At 35.6% G+C, this 18,157-nt stretch overlaps 1 protein-coding gene across 2 annotated transcripts in view; it reads left to right on the top strand.

The window, feature by feature from the left end:
* LOC134530841 (DNA polymerase alpha subunit B) overlaps window positions 1-18,157 on the top strand; it is a 105,629-nt gene that overhangs the window by 20,365 nt on the left and 67,107 nt on the right. For both annotated transcript variants that reach the window (XM_063366089.1, XM_063366090.1), the window contains exon 3: window positions 9,992-10,040. In XM_063366089.1, the coding sequence (XP_063222159.1) occupies window positions 9,992-10,040 (49 nt within the window). The remainder of the gene's footprint in view (window positions 1-9,991; window positions 10,041-18,157) is intronic.

The raw sequence follows: 18,157 nt of genomic DNA on the forward strand, positions 1-18,157 counted from the left end.
AATATTGTTACTTTCGTTTGACAAACTTAGATTTTTTTGAAACCATATTAACTCCTTTACACTCTCTTAGGGGTAATTTTTATTAATATACTAGCTGACCCGGCAAACGTTGTTTTGCCATATAAATTATTTCTAGGGAATTTATAGCTGCAGTACCCGGCGTTGCCCGGGCTGAATACATGATGAAGGGTACCTTTTTCGAAATCAGATGTAGTTAGTAATTGTCTTCTTAATTTGAATGTCAAGTGTGCAAAATAATTTATATCACTTTCAGATCCCGACAGACGTTGCTCTGCCAGTTTATAGTTATTTACCTGGTCTGTATGTAATCTAGACTCTATAAAGTAATATAGAAAAAAGCTTAAAAATAAGAGATTACAAATATAGAAAAAATTCAATTATCTAGCTAATGCTCGACATGCATTGCAATGCCTCATTCAGCTATGTTTTGTAATATGTTTGAAGTAGTTACACATATACAAATCATCTATCCATCTCTCTAAACATATATTTATCTCTATCTACATCTTTATATATCTATGCATCTCTCTATCGCTATTTATCTCATTATATCTACATATTTACATATATACCTCACACTATCTCTATCTCTTCTATATATAAATCTCTATATAGCTATATACATCTATATATCTCTTTATCTAACCCATTTCATTCTCTATACCTCGCTCTATCTCAACTTATCTCTCTGTCTCTCTCTATCTCACTCTATATATATCACTCTATCTCTGACTCTCTTTTATATTTAAATAAATTATGTCATTAGTGTGCACTTATACAACAAAAACAGACAAATTACCGCTATATAATATGAAATAAACACATTTTTGAAACGATTTGTGCTCCAACTATTGCAAAATAGTTATACCGTCTCAGAAACCTTCACGGGCATGCGCATTACAACTCACCAAAATTGCATCGCAATTGGATGAATGGTATAGTAACGCATACGGCACAAACAAACGAAAATTAAAGACATGACAAACGCATCAAACGATGGTGTGTTTAAAATTCAAGTCAACTAACTCTATCTATTGACGAAGTTAAGAACAAAACGGTTATGAGCGCCTTTATTTTGCTAGCCGCTGCGAGCTCCACTAAGCGGGCTGGTCTCACCAAGGAGAAAAATATGAATTTGCCAGACCTTACTATGTGTATGATCGTGTGGCAGACATAAAGAAATGACACTCCCTCACTATTTGTATGTCTATGACCTATGATTTTTTCTGTTATAAAATGAAATTATCACTTTTTCACTCCCTTAGGGATGGAATTTCATATTAATATGTGGTCTATGTGTTAATCCAGGTAATGAGCTCGCTGTAGGCGGGGAAGGTTGATCAAGTATTAATTGATCAGCTATCGACCGGGGTTGAAAAATATAAAATTCTATTAAAAATTAGGTGTTGGGGGTAGAAGGGTGAAAATTTAGGGTTGTGTGTATTTTTTAATGCCACATTATAAAAAAAATAAAAAATTTTCTCCAAAAATTAAAAAAAAAAAATTTAGGGGTGGACTACCCCTAACATTTAGGGGGATGAAAAATAGATGTTGGCCGATTCTCATAGATACCGGATAAGCACAAAAAATTTCATCAAAATCGGTCAAGCCGTTTCGGAGGAGTATGGCAACGAAAACTGTGACACAAGAATTTTATATATAAGATATTGCCCAGTGTTTGAGTTGGCTAAAGACTTTCCTAGCAAAAACGTTTCAACAAAACATCTTATTAACAAAAATGTTTCAAAAAATGTTAACAAAAAAGTGTAACTAAAGATTTTACTAACAAAAAGGTTTCATCAGTATCTGTTTTGTAGTTTTTGGGTTACATTGGTACAGGCAGACAAAAAAATTTCAATCTTAACTATAGTAAACTCTCTCCCCAGTACAAGGTTCTTGGGGAATTGCAACCTTCAAATTTTTGAAAACCTCAGATTCACGAGCAGAAATAAAATACTGTACTGTCACAGATAGTACTATAATATACTGTTTATAATGTACTGTCATAGTACTATAATGTGTGCAGAAATGTATCTTAAATACCTCCAATTATTAAAAAAGTTAATGATTTATGAAAAAACACTGTGTAAACTTTACCAACCAGTATGTCATTCATTTGTCGTAGGAATGAAACGATGATAGAAATGGTGCAGAAGGTTGTGCGTTTTCTTTGTTAAATGTGTGCAGATGTCCAACTGTTTTCTGGTTTCTCTTCTCTAATGCAAAGATGTTGAAGGTTGTATGTGGCATTGCATTACCTCAGACAGAAAGTAACCGTCTTTATTATTCTCAGCAAATTTTACAAACGTGCGTCATGTACTTGCAGCTACATTCCAAGTGATGTCTGTAATTTCCTCTGATTCTTCTCCCCAAGTCATTTTTGTTTTTGGAAGCATTACATTTTTGAGCTGTGACGATGATCTCTTCTGTCATAACAACTGGTTTATACTGACCGACATCAAGCTATTTTTTTACTATTTCATGTACTGACAGTTTCTGAAATCTTGATTTTTGAAAGCTTTTCAAATCCCAGAAAATTATTGCCCAACACATTTTAAGTTGGGTTTCTGGCCACGATTCTCACCAAGCTTTATGATAAATTTTGCTTTTCATAGCTCTCCATGCACATGCCACATCAAACATGGTACTTTGATGTATTTTTTCTGGAAATGTCATTTTTCCCTACTCATGTTAGCTGCTATATGAAGTCACACCTGTACATTTTCAAATTCATAACTACACCTTGGGCCATTGGTTGTATGAAACTACAGTTGACCCCTGATTATTCAGGGTAATGACTGGCAAGAGGTTCACAAATAATTGTAAACATGGTTAAAGCAAAGTAAAAAAAATTTCTCAATTTTTTTTTTTATCTCGACTATCTAGACAAACATTGTAACAGATGCCCCTCGAAGTAACACCCTAATTCATTCCAGTAAAACAGAGCGCTAATCAAAACAGCGCTATTAAAATGCATTTTTTCAATAAGACATTATTTTAATCAAAATTATTGGTTTTCCAATCAGGTAGTGTGCTTGCTGATTACCATTTTGATCAAGACACTACTCCCATTAAAATTATTATACAATACTAATATACTTATGTCTAAATACATTAGCCATTCATTTAAATAAATATTAAATAACATTTTGAGATTAACCACCTAAAATTAAATTAAATTATTCATGTACTGCATTGTTTACACAATAAGGCTTGCACATAATATTCCTATGTAAGCGCTAACCCCTTTTTCATACTAATTTTTCTTTCACTCTAGGCATGAAAATTGTATCGTACCTTGAAATAATTATATCACATTGCTTTGAGATCTGTAATCTTAAGGAAGACGATTTAGATTTTCTAACAACTGGTTTGGCATATTTTCGTATAACTTTTAGTTTCACTCAGTGTGTGTCGGCAGCATTCGCGCAAACAAGAACGGTTAATTGTTTCTTGGTTTGCTTGAACCCAGCTGCAGTTTTTTCACTACCCCCAGCTTAAGTAGTGCGGAGTAGACATTTCCATACCAAACCAATCTCATCTGCATTGTAAACTTGGTCAATAGTTAATTTATTTTCACTTTCAATCCTTGCAAAGAAAGCTTGAGATTTTTCCGCAACTTCCACAATAGCTGATTTCCGTTAACCAGACACATCAAGCTTTCTGATCCTGTGTGGATCTTTAAACTTTATAGGCCAACCATTTGAGAATGAACACGTATCCATAAATCACATTTTATTATAAAATTCTTTGCACTTTTCAAAAAATTAAGTCGTGATGTTGCCACAACTTCAGGTCTTTTTACAGAATATTATTTAATGCACAATCAAAGTCCTGAAGTTTGGCCATGTGGAGAGTTTTATGATCACTAATGTGTTTTTCAGACTCGTTGGCTGTCATAAAGATTTTAGCTTAGCGCTTTGTTTTCTTGGTATCATACACTGTAGTTTCACGTTGTGTTTGATAGTTGAAACCTACACATCTTGCTCAATCATTCTGCAAATCTCAAGCTTCCGTTTAAGTGTTAAGGTCTTACGCTTCTTTGTTACTGGCGCTATTGTGCAACGCTCGTAGAGAAAACCAAATGACCGAATGAACAACACCAGGGCGCAGTGGGGGCTGGACCAAATAGCAGTTGCTGTGGCAATGTTCCCCCTCCGACCTTGAGAGAGGCCGGCAGCCCAACCGCCCGCACAGCTAAGGCGCATTGCACAATGAACTTTGAAACTGTTAACATATAAACACACTAAAGTTCAGTCCAAGGTGATGTTAAAAAAAAGAATAATTTATAAAAAATACTACAAAAAATTTTTAGTGCCACAGATTCACTGGTACAAGCCTAGAGAGAGTTTACGGCATCTGAGTTCCAAATAATGCTAATATTCATTTAATTTTTTTTTATTTATATAAATCCATGCAATGTACAGACTTTAGAACCTGAACAATTTTATTGTTAGTGCAGATTTCACAGAATTACGGTGCATACACATGTTTATCTCGATAAATTTTTTATGTCTCTGTGAATTTTTGTGTTGTGTATTTTCATGTTAATTTACATTGCTGTAAGTTTTGAGTTTTGCTGTTGGTTGTGTGTGTGTGTGTGTGTGTATGTATGTGTGTGTGTGTGTAAAGAACATTGGGTTTTTTCAGGAGACAAGGTGTTTCCATGTTTAAATGCTTAAAACTAAAAAGAAAGGTACCTGTTATGTTAGGTCAGTTACATTATAACGGTTCTTTACATACAAAAATAAAAAGATGTTAAGCGCCGATTGTAGTTTTGTTTTATTTTCAATTTAGAATGTCGTACTTACTAATCCAATCACTTTCGATAATTTTGTTCATTCACTCAACACATACATTCGCCTGTCGAGAAATGCTCGCAGCCCTGGCGATGAGAATTAACGAAAAAAAATAAACGTAGTGTAAGTCCTTCAGTAAAATCTTACTGTAAGTACACGAAATTAGTGCGGCCTCTAACGTGACCGCACCCAGCGAAAATGAATTTCGCTACGAGCCAGACGCCAACGAAGTTGATCACAATTTCTAATTACTGTCCGAATGAAAAAAAAAAATTATGTTAACTTAATACTCGGCATGGCTCTGACCACCAACGTTAAATTATCTATCCGCAATTTACTTCATTTTTGGCGAGAAGCCACCGAACGCGACCTACTGGTGCAGCAATTGACGAAAGACTGATGAAGTCATGGCACTGGTTTCTCCACGCAGGGAGAGCAGTCACATGACCTCACCGACCAATCACACGCACGCTGTATTCACACTACATATCACACTCCAATAAGAACACAGCAAAGATACAATGAAAATGATTTTCGTACATAGAAACAGGGACTTCCCATTCTTGTTCTCTCTCCCACACCATGAGACAGCAGTTATCACTCAGTTCCCACGCAGTGGGGGAATCCCCGTCTTTATCTATCTCTGAGGGGAATTACTGTTTCGTTCTCCCTCGCACTTACAGGCCTCTTATGCCTTTCTCTAATAAATCCCACACCAAATTTATTGTTCTAGAACCTTATGTATCAGCAATCATGATCCAAATTACTTTACAAAATTAAACTTATTTAAAAAAACTTGAAAAGGTAGGCCAAAACAGGCAAAAATTCAGTACAGCTACTTCTTTGTGAATAATTACATAAAAATACTAATGATTGAAAATGTCTGTTAAAATACCAGGTACATTCTTAAAGCATACAGCAAGTGAAATATTAACCCTAAAATACATAAAAACAGTAAAATATTCTTATTGAGATTTTTTAAGAAATATTTATATGCATATAAATAGTTTAAAAGAAAAATATTTAGCTAGGAGGGCAGGGGTCTTGCAACGTTACAACATGAATAATAAGTAAAATGTTATTAATTTTTATTTCCAAGAGGGCAGCTTTTCACACATGTAATTGATCATTGCTATGTGGATGATTGGTTTAGTTAGTTTTTAATTTATTTTATTACCTAAGTATGACCTTTTTTAAGTATTTCTATGAATTGTGTACCCATCCATTTTTCTTTTCAGTTTGTTTAAAGTGGTTGATTTAAAAACTTTGTCTTTAATTGTTACCTAATTTTGATTGTCTTTAAAGTGATGAAAAAAGAAACCCTGTTAGTACACACCTTTTTTCATCATACATATTCCCTTAATTAAGGAATTTGTCATAATTTTTTTAATGTGAAAAAACATCTGTAATTTTCCCTGTTTGATGGTAATAGTATAGTTTAAAACTGTTTTTTGACTGTAGATAGTGTGTTCTAGTCTGCAGTTTAATGCAACAGTTTTCTTGGAAAGACTTTTTTTTTTTTTGGAGTTACAGTACTATTGCTTTTGTGTGATACCATCTTTTACTTAGTAATCTGCTATTGAGAACTTAAGATACCTACTTATATTTGAGGTAATATTACACTGAAAGTAATTTCATATTTAAGTTAGTTACAAAAAGTAAATTCAATTTCACAATATACATGACATTTTTTTTTTAATTATCTGTAAATTGTAATGGAATGAGCTCATATTTATACATAACACCCTAGTTATTTATCCATTTTGGTAATTCATGGTGGCTATATAAACTGTATTTTAATCATACCAGTTTGTTTTTTTATTTGAGAGTCGTACAATGTTTTCTCATCAATTGATGCAGCAAGTAAGCTATTTTTGTGTGTTGTATGGTAGTAAATTTACTATCAATTTACACAACAGTGCAAGTTAGGTTATGTTGGGGAACTGGAAAAAAATAATTGCAGAGTTAATGCTGCTCCAGATAGGTGTAAAATGGCTGCCGCAGTTTCTCCGTACATTCCCGAAAACCAAATGATGCTAATTGGTGAAAACACCTTAAGTAAAGTACTTTATTTTCCTCTTTTAAGTAAGTTTTTTAATACTTTTCTCTTGCATAATATATCGTAGAAGGATTTAAAGGTATACATTTTATAGACATATTTCATAATCAAAGAGTTTTTCATAATTCAGTCAGGATTAAGATTGCACTTATCAGAAACTTTCAGGTAAATGAACAACTGTGTGAAATATGTAGGCCTGCATTTACCTAACCTAGTATTGGAGGAATAATCACACTATTAACTGCAATGTAAAATAACATTAAAATAAACCTGAATGCAAAGGCAACAAGCACACAAACTATCTCAGCTACAGATTCTTATTAGCAATGCATTATGGATTCAGTGAAATATTGAAACATGTTTGCGCTAACTTTGAAAACTATAATCATGCATTACCAAACCAAAATAATATTTTCTCAGCCAAATGTTGGACTTTCGGAGTCTGCCTAGTCAGGGGTGTATCTTTGTTAGTGAGGCAGGATGTTAAGTGTGACTCTCGCGGGTGTTTATAGCGCAGAATCTTCTCTAAGCGCAAGGCTCTGAACTGGTGTACAGTCTTCTAGTGCATAGAACAACTATAAAATTTGAGCAGTAACCATAACATTAGATGGCGGAGAAATGAAGATAAAGTAGTAATGCAAGGCCCTTGTGTACTTTCAAGAATCTTTACCAGCCGTTTCAAGTCTAAAATTTATCCTAAAAATTTGCATTTTAGCCCTTTTCACACTTTTAAAAATGCAGTTTAAAAATGAAATAAGGAAAGAGAATTTCCCATTCTCCCCAGCGCATTCTTAAATGCTTTTCGTAAACAGACACCAGATATATTGAGCAGTTTTCAAATCACGTGGTTTCTTCAGAAGCTCTGCAGACTCTATGTATCCAGGTAAGTGGATCCCTTAAGATACCAGGCTCGAAATTAGCAACATAGACTAGGTTCAATGTAAACTTGAAAGTAAAGAAAATAAGAATAAGTGTGCTCAAGATAACAAAATCATCAATGCAATATCGTAAGAAATGGTAATAACTGCACCAGTGGTTGGACACATGGAGAGGGGCGGGGATAGGGTGATATTAAAAAAAACACAGATTTTGGAAGGATAAATGGCAAGATATCAGTGAAGGCAGTGTGTTATTTTGGATGATGCAAGGTGAGCTGTTACAACACTTGCAATTTCAACTGTGTGAGAAGCAGCATCGCCTACAGCTACTTGTGTAGGCCCATATGTCATTATGTTAGTGCCAATAGTAATTTAAGTGTTTAACACATGATTGTTGCAAGCCATGAATTCTAAGGTGATATTTTAGGTAAATAAATATAATCTTATTATTCTCTCTCGGTTTTTCATACAGTGTTCCATTGCATATTAAATATCAGGAGAGATGTTTGCAAAATTAAATGAAATTCAAGTAAGTGCCTAGATGCTCCGAGGGTATTGCAATATTTCAGAGAATTCAATGAATAAGTTATATGTATAAAATATGCAAATTTTATCATACAGGTGTATGAAATGCAATTTGAACTATTTTCTACCACAATAATAATGTGAACTGATTAGTCTGCCAGTGACTGAATTATTGACGGGCAGTGTTAAACTCAGCTGCCACCTTACAACAGATAATATGTAATCATCTGTCTGTGGCCATTAAATTTACGACTTGTCCGGAGTGCACTGTGTGCTGTCATAAAATCTGCCGAAGGTTTTTATTACAAAAAATAGGCCAGTTTATCTTTGCTGATATGCAGTTCTTTTCTTCTAGAAGTTGTGACATATAAAAACATTTAAAATTAGGCAAATTTCTTCACATGAGGTTTTTAATTTAACTAAGCATTTTTTGCCATAGTTCCTAAACGTGGAGATGTAGGCATACAGTATTGTACAGCAATATAATGATAATCTGTAGTGTTGGATAAAAACCAGAAGTGATATATTATTTGTGTTTGATTACTACTTTTTAACATTGACTTTTTTTTTTTTAAATTTTGGGCAAAGTTGGGTTGCAGTGCCAGCCAACTTTGGTTTGAGGTGTTTCTCTGTTTGAATTCTGGGTAAAACATGGATGAGAGTCCTAACTGTAGTTACATTTTAATCAAGCTTGCCTGCCAACTCCTCAGTTGGCCTTCTGGAATAAAAGTATAGTTTAATATTGCATCACAATTAAGCACAGAAAGTGAAGTATGCAGAACAAACTGTATTGATAGACTGGAAAGGAATGATTAATAATGTTAAAACAATAGGAGTATTTTTAAAGAAACATGAGAACCTTCTGAAATATTCATCTGTTGGAATCCTAACATTTTTAAGGGGCACAAAAATACAGGTTACATACTATGAAAAGATATATAAAAGTGGAATGGAAATGAAAAATTTCCAAAAGTATATGGTCGTTTGTTAATATTAGAATAGATGCTAATCTGTGCCAGATTTGTATATGGAAGAAGTGTCACCCTTTTCCATCTATTTTATTAAAAATCTTCTACTGCTTATTTATTTTATGATTTCATTGCTCACAAGTCTTATTACTTAATTTTATTTTAAGTTACTTTTAATGTGTATATCCATAAATTAAAACTTGAGTATATAGAACACATAGCTTTATGCACATATTATTGTGATTATTCATTTAAAGTGTTTAAAATAATGCTCAGAATTAATGTGTTTTTGTATTAATAATACTGTACTTATGCACCCAATCATTCAACTAAGTAAATATCAACACAGTGTCTATTGTGTTAAATCACACTACATTTATCCTGTACTACAAACTTAAGAGTGAGACTTTTGCTTGACATTCCATTAAATTGAGACCATGATAGTACATTAACTATAAAATCACTTTCTGTTAAATCATTTTCTATTAAATTATAGTTTTTACAGGCATACCAAATTGGTGTATAATTTAACTAGTTTATATTTGGTCTTGTATTTGAATTTGTTAGTAAAGATAGTTTAACTTTTTATCCTTGTATTAAAAAATGTGTGCGCCAGAGTATATTTTTTCCCATTTGAAATATAAATGGTTAAAGAGTGTGGTTTACATTATTTCCGATGATTTGTTGTATATGTTTTATTTAAATTTATTGTGTCAGTTGAACCTTAACAATTTTTCTCAGAATGGATGATGATATTTTAAGTGCATATGACACCACTCCAAAGACAAAGGTGAGCAATCAAGTTTTTTTTTTTTTTTTTTTTTTTTTTTAGAATATAAAGATTATTTCATTTCTGAATTTTTTTATCCGGAGTAGTGTGTGGGTTTTTATTTTTTTCAGTTGTGTGAAATGTTGAGAATGTATTCTTGAATAACTACTACTCTGCCGCACTGAAACCCTTTGTGATCACATCACGCTAAGTATAGCATAAACACCTTTGGGCTTTGTTGGGGCCACGGTGGATGAGTGAGTGGCCGGATCACTTGCCTCCCGCTAAAGTGGTCCACGTTTGGTCGAATTTGCATTTTTTTTGCAGCTGGAAAATGTAGATGACACCGTTAGCCTCCCCGTGTGTTTTGTCTCGGTACCTACCCCAATGCATTTCGTTGATGCCCCATTCTCTGATCTTCGTCTTTCATGTAATATGACCCAGATGTCGCCGAGACGTTAAATACTAAATCATTCGTTGTACGTAAATCTAGGGACAAGTCTACATCTCTTACCCTGTTCCTCTGCCACCCCTAGGACGGGAACGTAGCCAAGGGGGATGTCCATGGGGTCCGGACCCTCCCTTCCAGGATTGAAAAGAATAAAATAACAAGCTAAGAGAGAAAAAAATAATGACTTAGCTACATAAGTTTACAAAGAATTATTGTAATCCTTAGTAGGCTGCAATACCCGGCGTTGCCCGGGCTGAACACAGGGTGAAGGGGAGACCTTTTTCGAAATCAGATGTAGTTTGTAATTGTCTTCTTAATTTGAATGTCAAGTGTGAAAATTAATTTATATCACTCTCAGATCCCGACGGACGTTCTGCCAGTTTATAGTTATTTACCTGGTCTGTATGTAATTTAGACTTTATAAAGCAATATAGAAAAAAGCTGAAAAATAAGAGATTACTAATATTGAAAAGATTCCATTATCTAGCTAATGCTCGGCCTGCATTGCAATGCCTCATTCAGTTTTGTTTTGTAATATGTTTGAAGTAGTTCCACATATACAAATCATCTATCCATCTCTATATATATTTATCTCTATCTACATCTATATACATCTATGTATCTCTATCTCTATTTATCTCTTTATATCTACATAATATACTTCCCACTATCTCTATATCTTCTATATATGTCTATATAGCTCTGTACATCTATAGGTATATCTCTTTATCTAACCCATTTCATTCTCTATACTGAGCTCTATCTCAACTTATCTCTCCGTCTCTATCTCACTATATATATATATATATATATATATATATATATATATATATATATATATATATATATATATCACTCTCTCTCTCTGTCTCTCTTTTATATTTAAAAAAATTGTGTCATGCGTGCGCACTTATACAACAAAAACAAAGTGCCGCTATATAAAATGAAATAAACACATTTTTTTTGACACGATTCGTGCTCCAACTATTGAAAAATAGTTATACCATCTCAGTAACCTTCATGGGCATGCGCCTAACAAATCACCAAAATTTCATCGCAATCGGATGAATGGTATAGGAACGCATACGGCACAAACAAACTAAAATTAAAGACATGACAAACGCATCAAACGATGGTACGTTTAAAATTCAAAGCAACTCTATCTATTGACGAAGTTAAGAACAAAACTGTTATTAGCGTCTTTACTTTGCTAGCCGCTGCGAGCTCCACTAAAAAACGGACTGGTCTCACCAAGGAGAAAAATATTAATTTGCCAGACCTTACTATGTGTATGATTGTGTGTTAGACATAGAGAAATGACACTCACTCACTATTTGTATGTCTATGAGCTATGAATTTTTTTTTGTTATAAAATGAAATTATCACTTTTTCACTCCCTTAGGGATGGAATTTCATATTAATATGGGGTCTATGTGTTAATCCAGGGCCCTATTTCATAATCGTTACAATTCTACAGGTGACAGGTGACAATGAATTGTCAGACATATTTAAAATTTGACATATGTTCGTTTCATAAAATTTGACAAGTCTACAATATGTTATGACAAATATGTATAAATGTGTGACAATTTGACATAAAGCTGTTTCATAAAAGTTTAAAGCTGACAGGTAAAAATGTGACAGATGTGTCACATCTGACAGGTAATCCTGTTTTATGAAACACCGATATGTAAATTGTATTTAACAATTTTACAAATTTGTAGAATTGTCAGAGTGGAAGTGACAGGTAAACCATTTAGTGTCACTTAATGATTGGTAATAGCAGTGCAATAGTGTGTTAAAATATTGAGTTAATTTGATGTGATTGGACATAATGGACAGTAGTAGCAGCATTATCAGTAGCGGGAGTGATGAAGAAAGAGAAAGAAGAGTTCGTAGAGTTTTTAGGCCACGGATTAACCTAACCTTCAATTTCAGTGACTTCGTCTTCAAAGAGAAATTCCGCATTAGCAAGGTAACAGCTGAATACATTATAAATAGGTTAGGGCAACAGTTGCGGACAGAAACAAAAATAAATCATGCTCTTACTGTTCAAGAACAACTTTTGTGCGCATTGCATTGGCTGGGCACAGGAGCACAATATCATGTAAATGCAGATGCACATGGCTTATCAAAAGCCACTATCCACCGATGTGTAAATAAGTTATGTCACTTACTGGTCCACACCTTTTTTGGAGAAGAGGTTCGCTGGCCAACTGAATCTGTCCAAGCAATTCCACAGCTTTTCATGTGTGTAGCAAACATTCCAAGGGTTGCTGGAGTTGTAGATGGGTCATTGATCAAGATAGATGCCCCAAATGATAATGAAGTCTCATTTGTAGACAGGAATGGCAACCATTCAATCAATATAATGGTAGTGTGTGGACCTAACCTAGAATTATTGTATGCCAGTGCTCAGTGGCCCGGTTCAGTACATGATGCATGAGTACTACAATGTTCATCGTTGTCACAACAGTGGTAAAATGGATGAAGACCATTTCCACATGCAATATTACTGGGAGACAGTGGATATGGATTAAAAAAGTGGCTTATTATTCCAAATATCCCAGTACAAATACCTCGGACAAATGTTCTTACAAGTTTTCTTCGAGCCTTTAAATCTACCTGACGACTGGTGGAAAATGTGCTTGGTATTTTAAAAGAGAAGTTCCCATGCCTTAATCATCTGAGAATGCAGCTAGTGTCAGCATGTAACATTATCTTGTCTTGTATAATTGTGCATAACTTTGAGAAACGCCTAGGATCAGAGGTGTATGAACCATATGAAAACGATGAAAATGTAGAAGTCTAGGATGGGGAAGCTCGTGAGGATGTTGACGCAGCTGATCCAGAGGCTATTGCAGTATTGCAAGAACTGATACATGTGTTTGAACATTAAGTGGTTTCTTTGTTTCTAGCCATATACATATCAATGAGTTTGCTTTGTATCATGCACTGACATTTCCATTATAATTAAATCAACAAATATTTATCCACTATTGCAAAAACTGAAACGAATAATTAGGTACAAAATATACATAACTACTGAAAATTAACATAAGCTTGTCTTGAAATGTCCGTTTAATTATTTTGGTTTCATTACACAAAATTATATACATCAGATGTTAATGTTTAGAACATGTATTGTTTACAATGACAATAGCATCTTCAATTACACTGTTTGAAGCACCAAATTGCAACATTTCGGTGTTAACAGGAAATATTGTTGAATTTGTCAAATGAGCTGTAAATTCAGATGGCGGAAGGCCTGCTTCTTTCTCCATTTTCAGTAACTCTAGATCCATTTTATATGTTTCTCGTTTTGCTGATTCGAGTTTCTGTACCAGTAATAACGTTTGCAGTTTAATTTTTTTGTTCTTAACAATTCATATTCCTTCTTTGCAGAGTTTGTTTCTTTTCCTTGTGTTGCCACCTGTGCTTGCAGATGGTGTTTGATGAGTACCGCTCAAATTGTCAGATGCATTTGAACACGTTGGTTCAGCAACACCATCTACATTATTTACAATAACTTCTGCAGTCTGATTTCCTAAATCCTCGTGGTATGCGAATGTAATTGTAGCAATGTCAGTCCCAGAAGATTCAGGAGCCATTATTCCTTCAAGAACAGGTGATTCTTTTCCAATAATGTCCATGATAATATGATCTGCCTCGTCATAAATATTTCTTCCCACCTGCACTTCCCGTCTTTGTTCTCCTGGGCATGAAAAAGATGTAGGTTTTAGTAATTGAATTAGAATATACATCCTATATCACTAAGACGTGTCCCATTACTAGCACAGGCAGATACAAAAGCTCAATTTTTATTTTTTTTATTTCTTAAACCATATTAATTAGACTACTGAGGCTAAATATGAAGTGTCATACTATATTAGCGGCTACTTGTTGCAAACACATGAAGGTAATTGTTAAGTCTACCTACTCATCGAATATCGGCTAAACTTTTGATAATATAAGCAAGATTTATTAAAGAAAAATGCCTCTTTTGTTACGAAAATGAGTCGCCTGTAAAAACGTGCATGTGGCACATGTTTATTTTTTTCAGATTTTCATAGATTTTCTGTTCCACAATTAAAACAAGCTAAATGTTACATGTAATTTGTACACAGAGACTAACCTAACATAACATCACCAAACATAACCTAACTTAACCCAGCCTAACATAGGTTTATTTACATTAGATTATGTATGCTTACGTTAGGTTTGCTAAGGTTTGGTTACTTTTGGTTAGGTTACATTATGTGACGTTAGTTTGGTTTAGGTTATGTTATGTTACAAGTCCATACATTTCTTTTGCTTGTGGGATTTAGAAAATCTCCGAAAATCGAAAAAATAAACATCTTGTAACATGCTTTTTTGTCTTTCGCGACAACTTTTCGTAACAAAAGAAGCAATTTCATTAATACACCTTGCTTCTACTATCAATAGTTTAGTCGGTATACAATGAGTAGCTATACCTAAAAATTATTCACATGAATAACATGCCTGTGTCCATGCCTAACCTATTAATAATCTGATACACATACAATATTTGTACTTACAATCGTTCTCTTGCGCCAGATTTGGCATGTAGTATCCCTAAGATATTTCCAATCCCTTGTAAAGGCTCCAATGGCTTTCGCTTTTTCAGTTACGCGTTTCCATGTGTTCATTTTCTGTTCATGTGTCAAACTGCATGAAAATCTTCCAAACGCCTCATTTTCCTCAGGAATGAGTTTTAAAATACTTATCTTATCCACACTGTTCATTGTACTGTATGTGTGAAGGTTATGTATGTCGCTTACTTTGTTGTGGTACAAATCGATTGTTCTTGAAACGCAAGATTATCGCACGCACCACATGAAAGCCAACTAATGTTTTGACATACACTTGGCCGCGGGCGATTGATTTTGGCCACATCACTCAAAAAAAAATTTGACCTGCAATGATTAATTGTCACATACGGTCGTGTTTAGTTGTTTTTAATTGTAGCTATTTAAGATTCTTTGCCTGTCAACCTCTTTTTATATGAAACGTAAACTTGTGATTACAAATTGACATATTTGTAAATTTTGACATAATTGTCGCATATGTCATGCCTTTCGAGTTTTATGAAATAGGGCCCAGGTTATAAGCTAGATGTAGGCCAAATTTCATTCAAATCCATTCAGTAGTTTTTACGTGAAAGAGTAACAAACATCCATCCATCCATCCATCCATCCATCCATCCATCCATCCATCCATCCATCCAATCCAATCCATCCAATCCATCCAATCCATCCAATCCATCCAATCCATCCAATCCATCCAATCCATCCCATCCATCCCATCCATCCCATCCATCCCATCCATCCCATCCATCCCATCCATCCCATCCATCCCATCCAATCCCATCCCATCCCATCCATCCCATCCATCCCATCCATCCCATCCATCCATCCATCCATCCATCCATCCATCCATCCATCCATCCATCCATCCATCCATCCATCCATCCATCCATCCATCCTTCCATCCTTCCATCCTTCCATCCTTCCATCCATCCATCCTTCCATCCATCCATCCATCCATCCATCCATCCATCCATCCATCCATCCTTCCATCCATCCATCCTTCCATCCATCCATCCTTCCATCCATCCATCCTTCCATCCATCCATCCTTCCATCCATCCATCCTTCCTTCCATCCATCCATCCTTCCATCCATCCATCCTTCCATCCATCCTTACAAACTTTCGCGTTTATAATATTAGTAGGATATTATGACTTGTATAAACAAATGAATCAAACAATTTACTTATGAACAAAGTATTAAAAACCATTAAATAAAAACTATGTATAAAACGTTCAGTTTACCATCGTTAAGCAAAATCATTAGTACTTAAATTTCGTGTGTAAATCTCGGGGCTCTAAAAGACTCATAGTTTCTGAATTTTAAGGTAATAATAATTTTTCTTTTAAAATTCAATTATAAAGAAATTTTTCTCAAAACTAAATTATGTAATGGACCCACAACATTTTGGCTACGACCCTTCCTAAGAGCGACTCCAGAAAGACTTCGAGAGGGGCTATCGTGTGGAGTTGCAAAACATTAAATTATTAAGAGGTTGGCCTTGAAATATTTATTAACAAATTTTTGTTTACTAATAATGAACTTAAATACAACTTTTGTTGAAAGAAAAGTTTTAACATACAGCTCCGGAGGGGTTTTACGAGCCGCGCTTGGCCACACGTAGTTCCGCGAGTGCCAGTGGAGGGGGCGCGCGCCACAGGTTGCCCAGGAAAGGAATGTCTCTTCCCTCCTCGCGTCCCCCCTCTCTAGGGTTCAGCGCGCCGCGCTAGTAGTTGGCGTGACCTTGGGGCAGGCGAGGGGGAGGAATGTCGAAACTGGATCTGGAGCCGCCAGTTGCAGTCTGCGCGCGCGATGCGACCGGTAATATTGTCGCGTCGATGCCGTGCGTCTTTGCCTCGCTGTGCGCACTGCGTGTCGTGTAAGATGGTCGTCACCGCCGCAAGATGGCGCTCGCTCGCCGTGCCGTGTACGTATATTGTGTTTGTGTGTTGGAAGTTGTTGTGAGCCTCCTGGCGGGTTCACGCGGACGGCTCTCAGTCCAGCGTCGCACGACCGCGTATCCTTCTGTGTATTGCTCTGTGATCCTCCATTCAAAATTTGGCGCGTTTTTTCCTAAGGGTCCTTCACCGTTTCTCATGTCATGGCCACGTGTATTGTCACAACCACATGCAGATATCCTTGCTGTCCTGCTGGTTTTGGGCATATAAATTCTCTCAGGGGATTTAGCCAATGATCTAACACGAAATATCTTGTGATTTCTGAGCGCGCCGATTTTAAAAGACTATTTACTTACATATCGTTCCGTCGTAAACGCTCCCCTCCCCCCTTTCCCATTTTTATTTGGATGCAAGGCCATAATTACCGAGACTTCAAAAAATTTCCCGTTTCCCGTGTTTCAAAGGAATTTCGAATTTGATAGGGACTATAGTACCCCTTTCGCTAATTACTGCTATTGGAATTCACAAACCTTGGATTTCCAGCAGACTAGTGAGATTACGAACACTATTGAGACGCGGTCCATGCACTGAGGATGTGACAACTCTGCTGCCGATGAGTGCTTGCGCCGCTGTTGGGTGGCAACAGGTTTCCGGGGTCTCCCTGCTCCCTTTTCTGCGCACGGCAGACCATTTTTAAGTTATGATTCGTCTTCTTGAGATGTACGAGCTATTTTATTTTAGGCGTTAAACGTTTTAACGGCACAGGCCATTTCATGTTCCGTGTTTTCGTCTCGATAATGTCCAATGTGCGAGGTCTTGTGAATAGTCGGTTCGAGGGAGGCAATAAAACGTTCTCAGAAACCTCTCGTTGTGTGTTCAACAACGTGTGTCGGATGTGCACCAGACATGTCTTTTTATACCGGGTTAAGAACCCCGTGCCCTTGAGCCGAGCAGTAGCCGCCGGCCAACTGGCGAGCACGCAACGTGGAACACGAATTGTAGCAGTGCAGTCCACTCACGACAAACTAGAAGCTTGCTAGTTTTTGCATTTCAAGTGGAGCGTGCTGAAGAATCAGGGATGTTTCAAAAGTCAAGTCATTGGAACTTATAGGTTGCCTACTCATAGTTACCAATATTAATGGCTTGAATTTAGGTCTGCTAAGCTCAACTTTTTTCTGGA

The sequence above is a fragment of the Bacillus rossius genome, chromosome 3 (assembly GCF_032445375.1).
Source record: "Bacillus rossius redtenbacheri isolate Brsri chromosome 3, Brsri_v3, whole genome shotgun sequence".
Lineage (NCBI taxonomy): Eukaryota > Metazoa > Arthropoda > Insecta > Phasmatodea > Bacillidae > Bacillus > Bacillus rossius.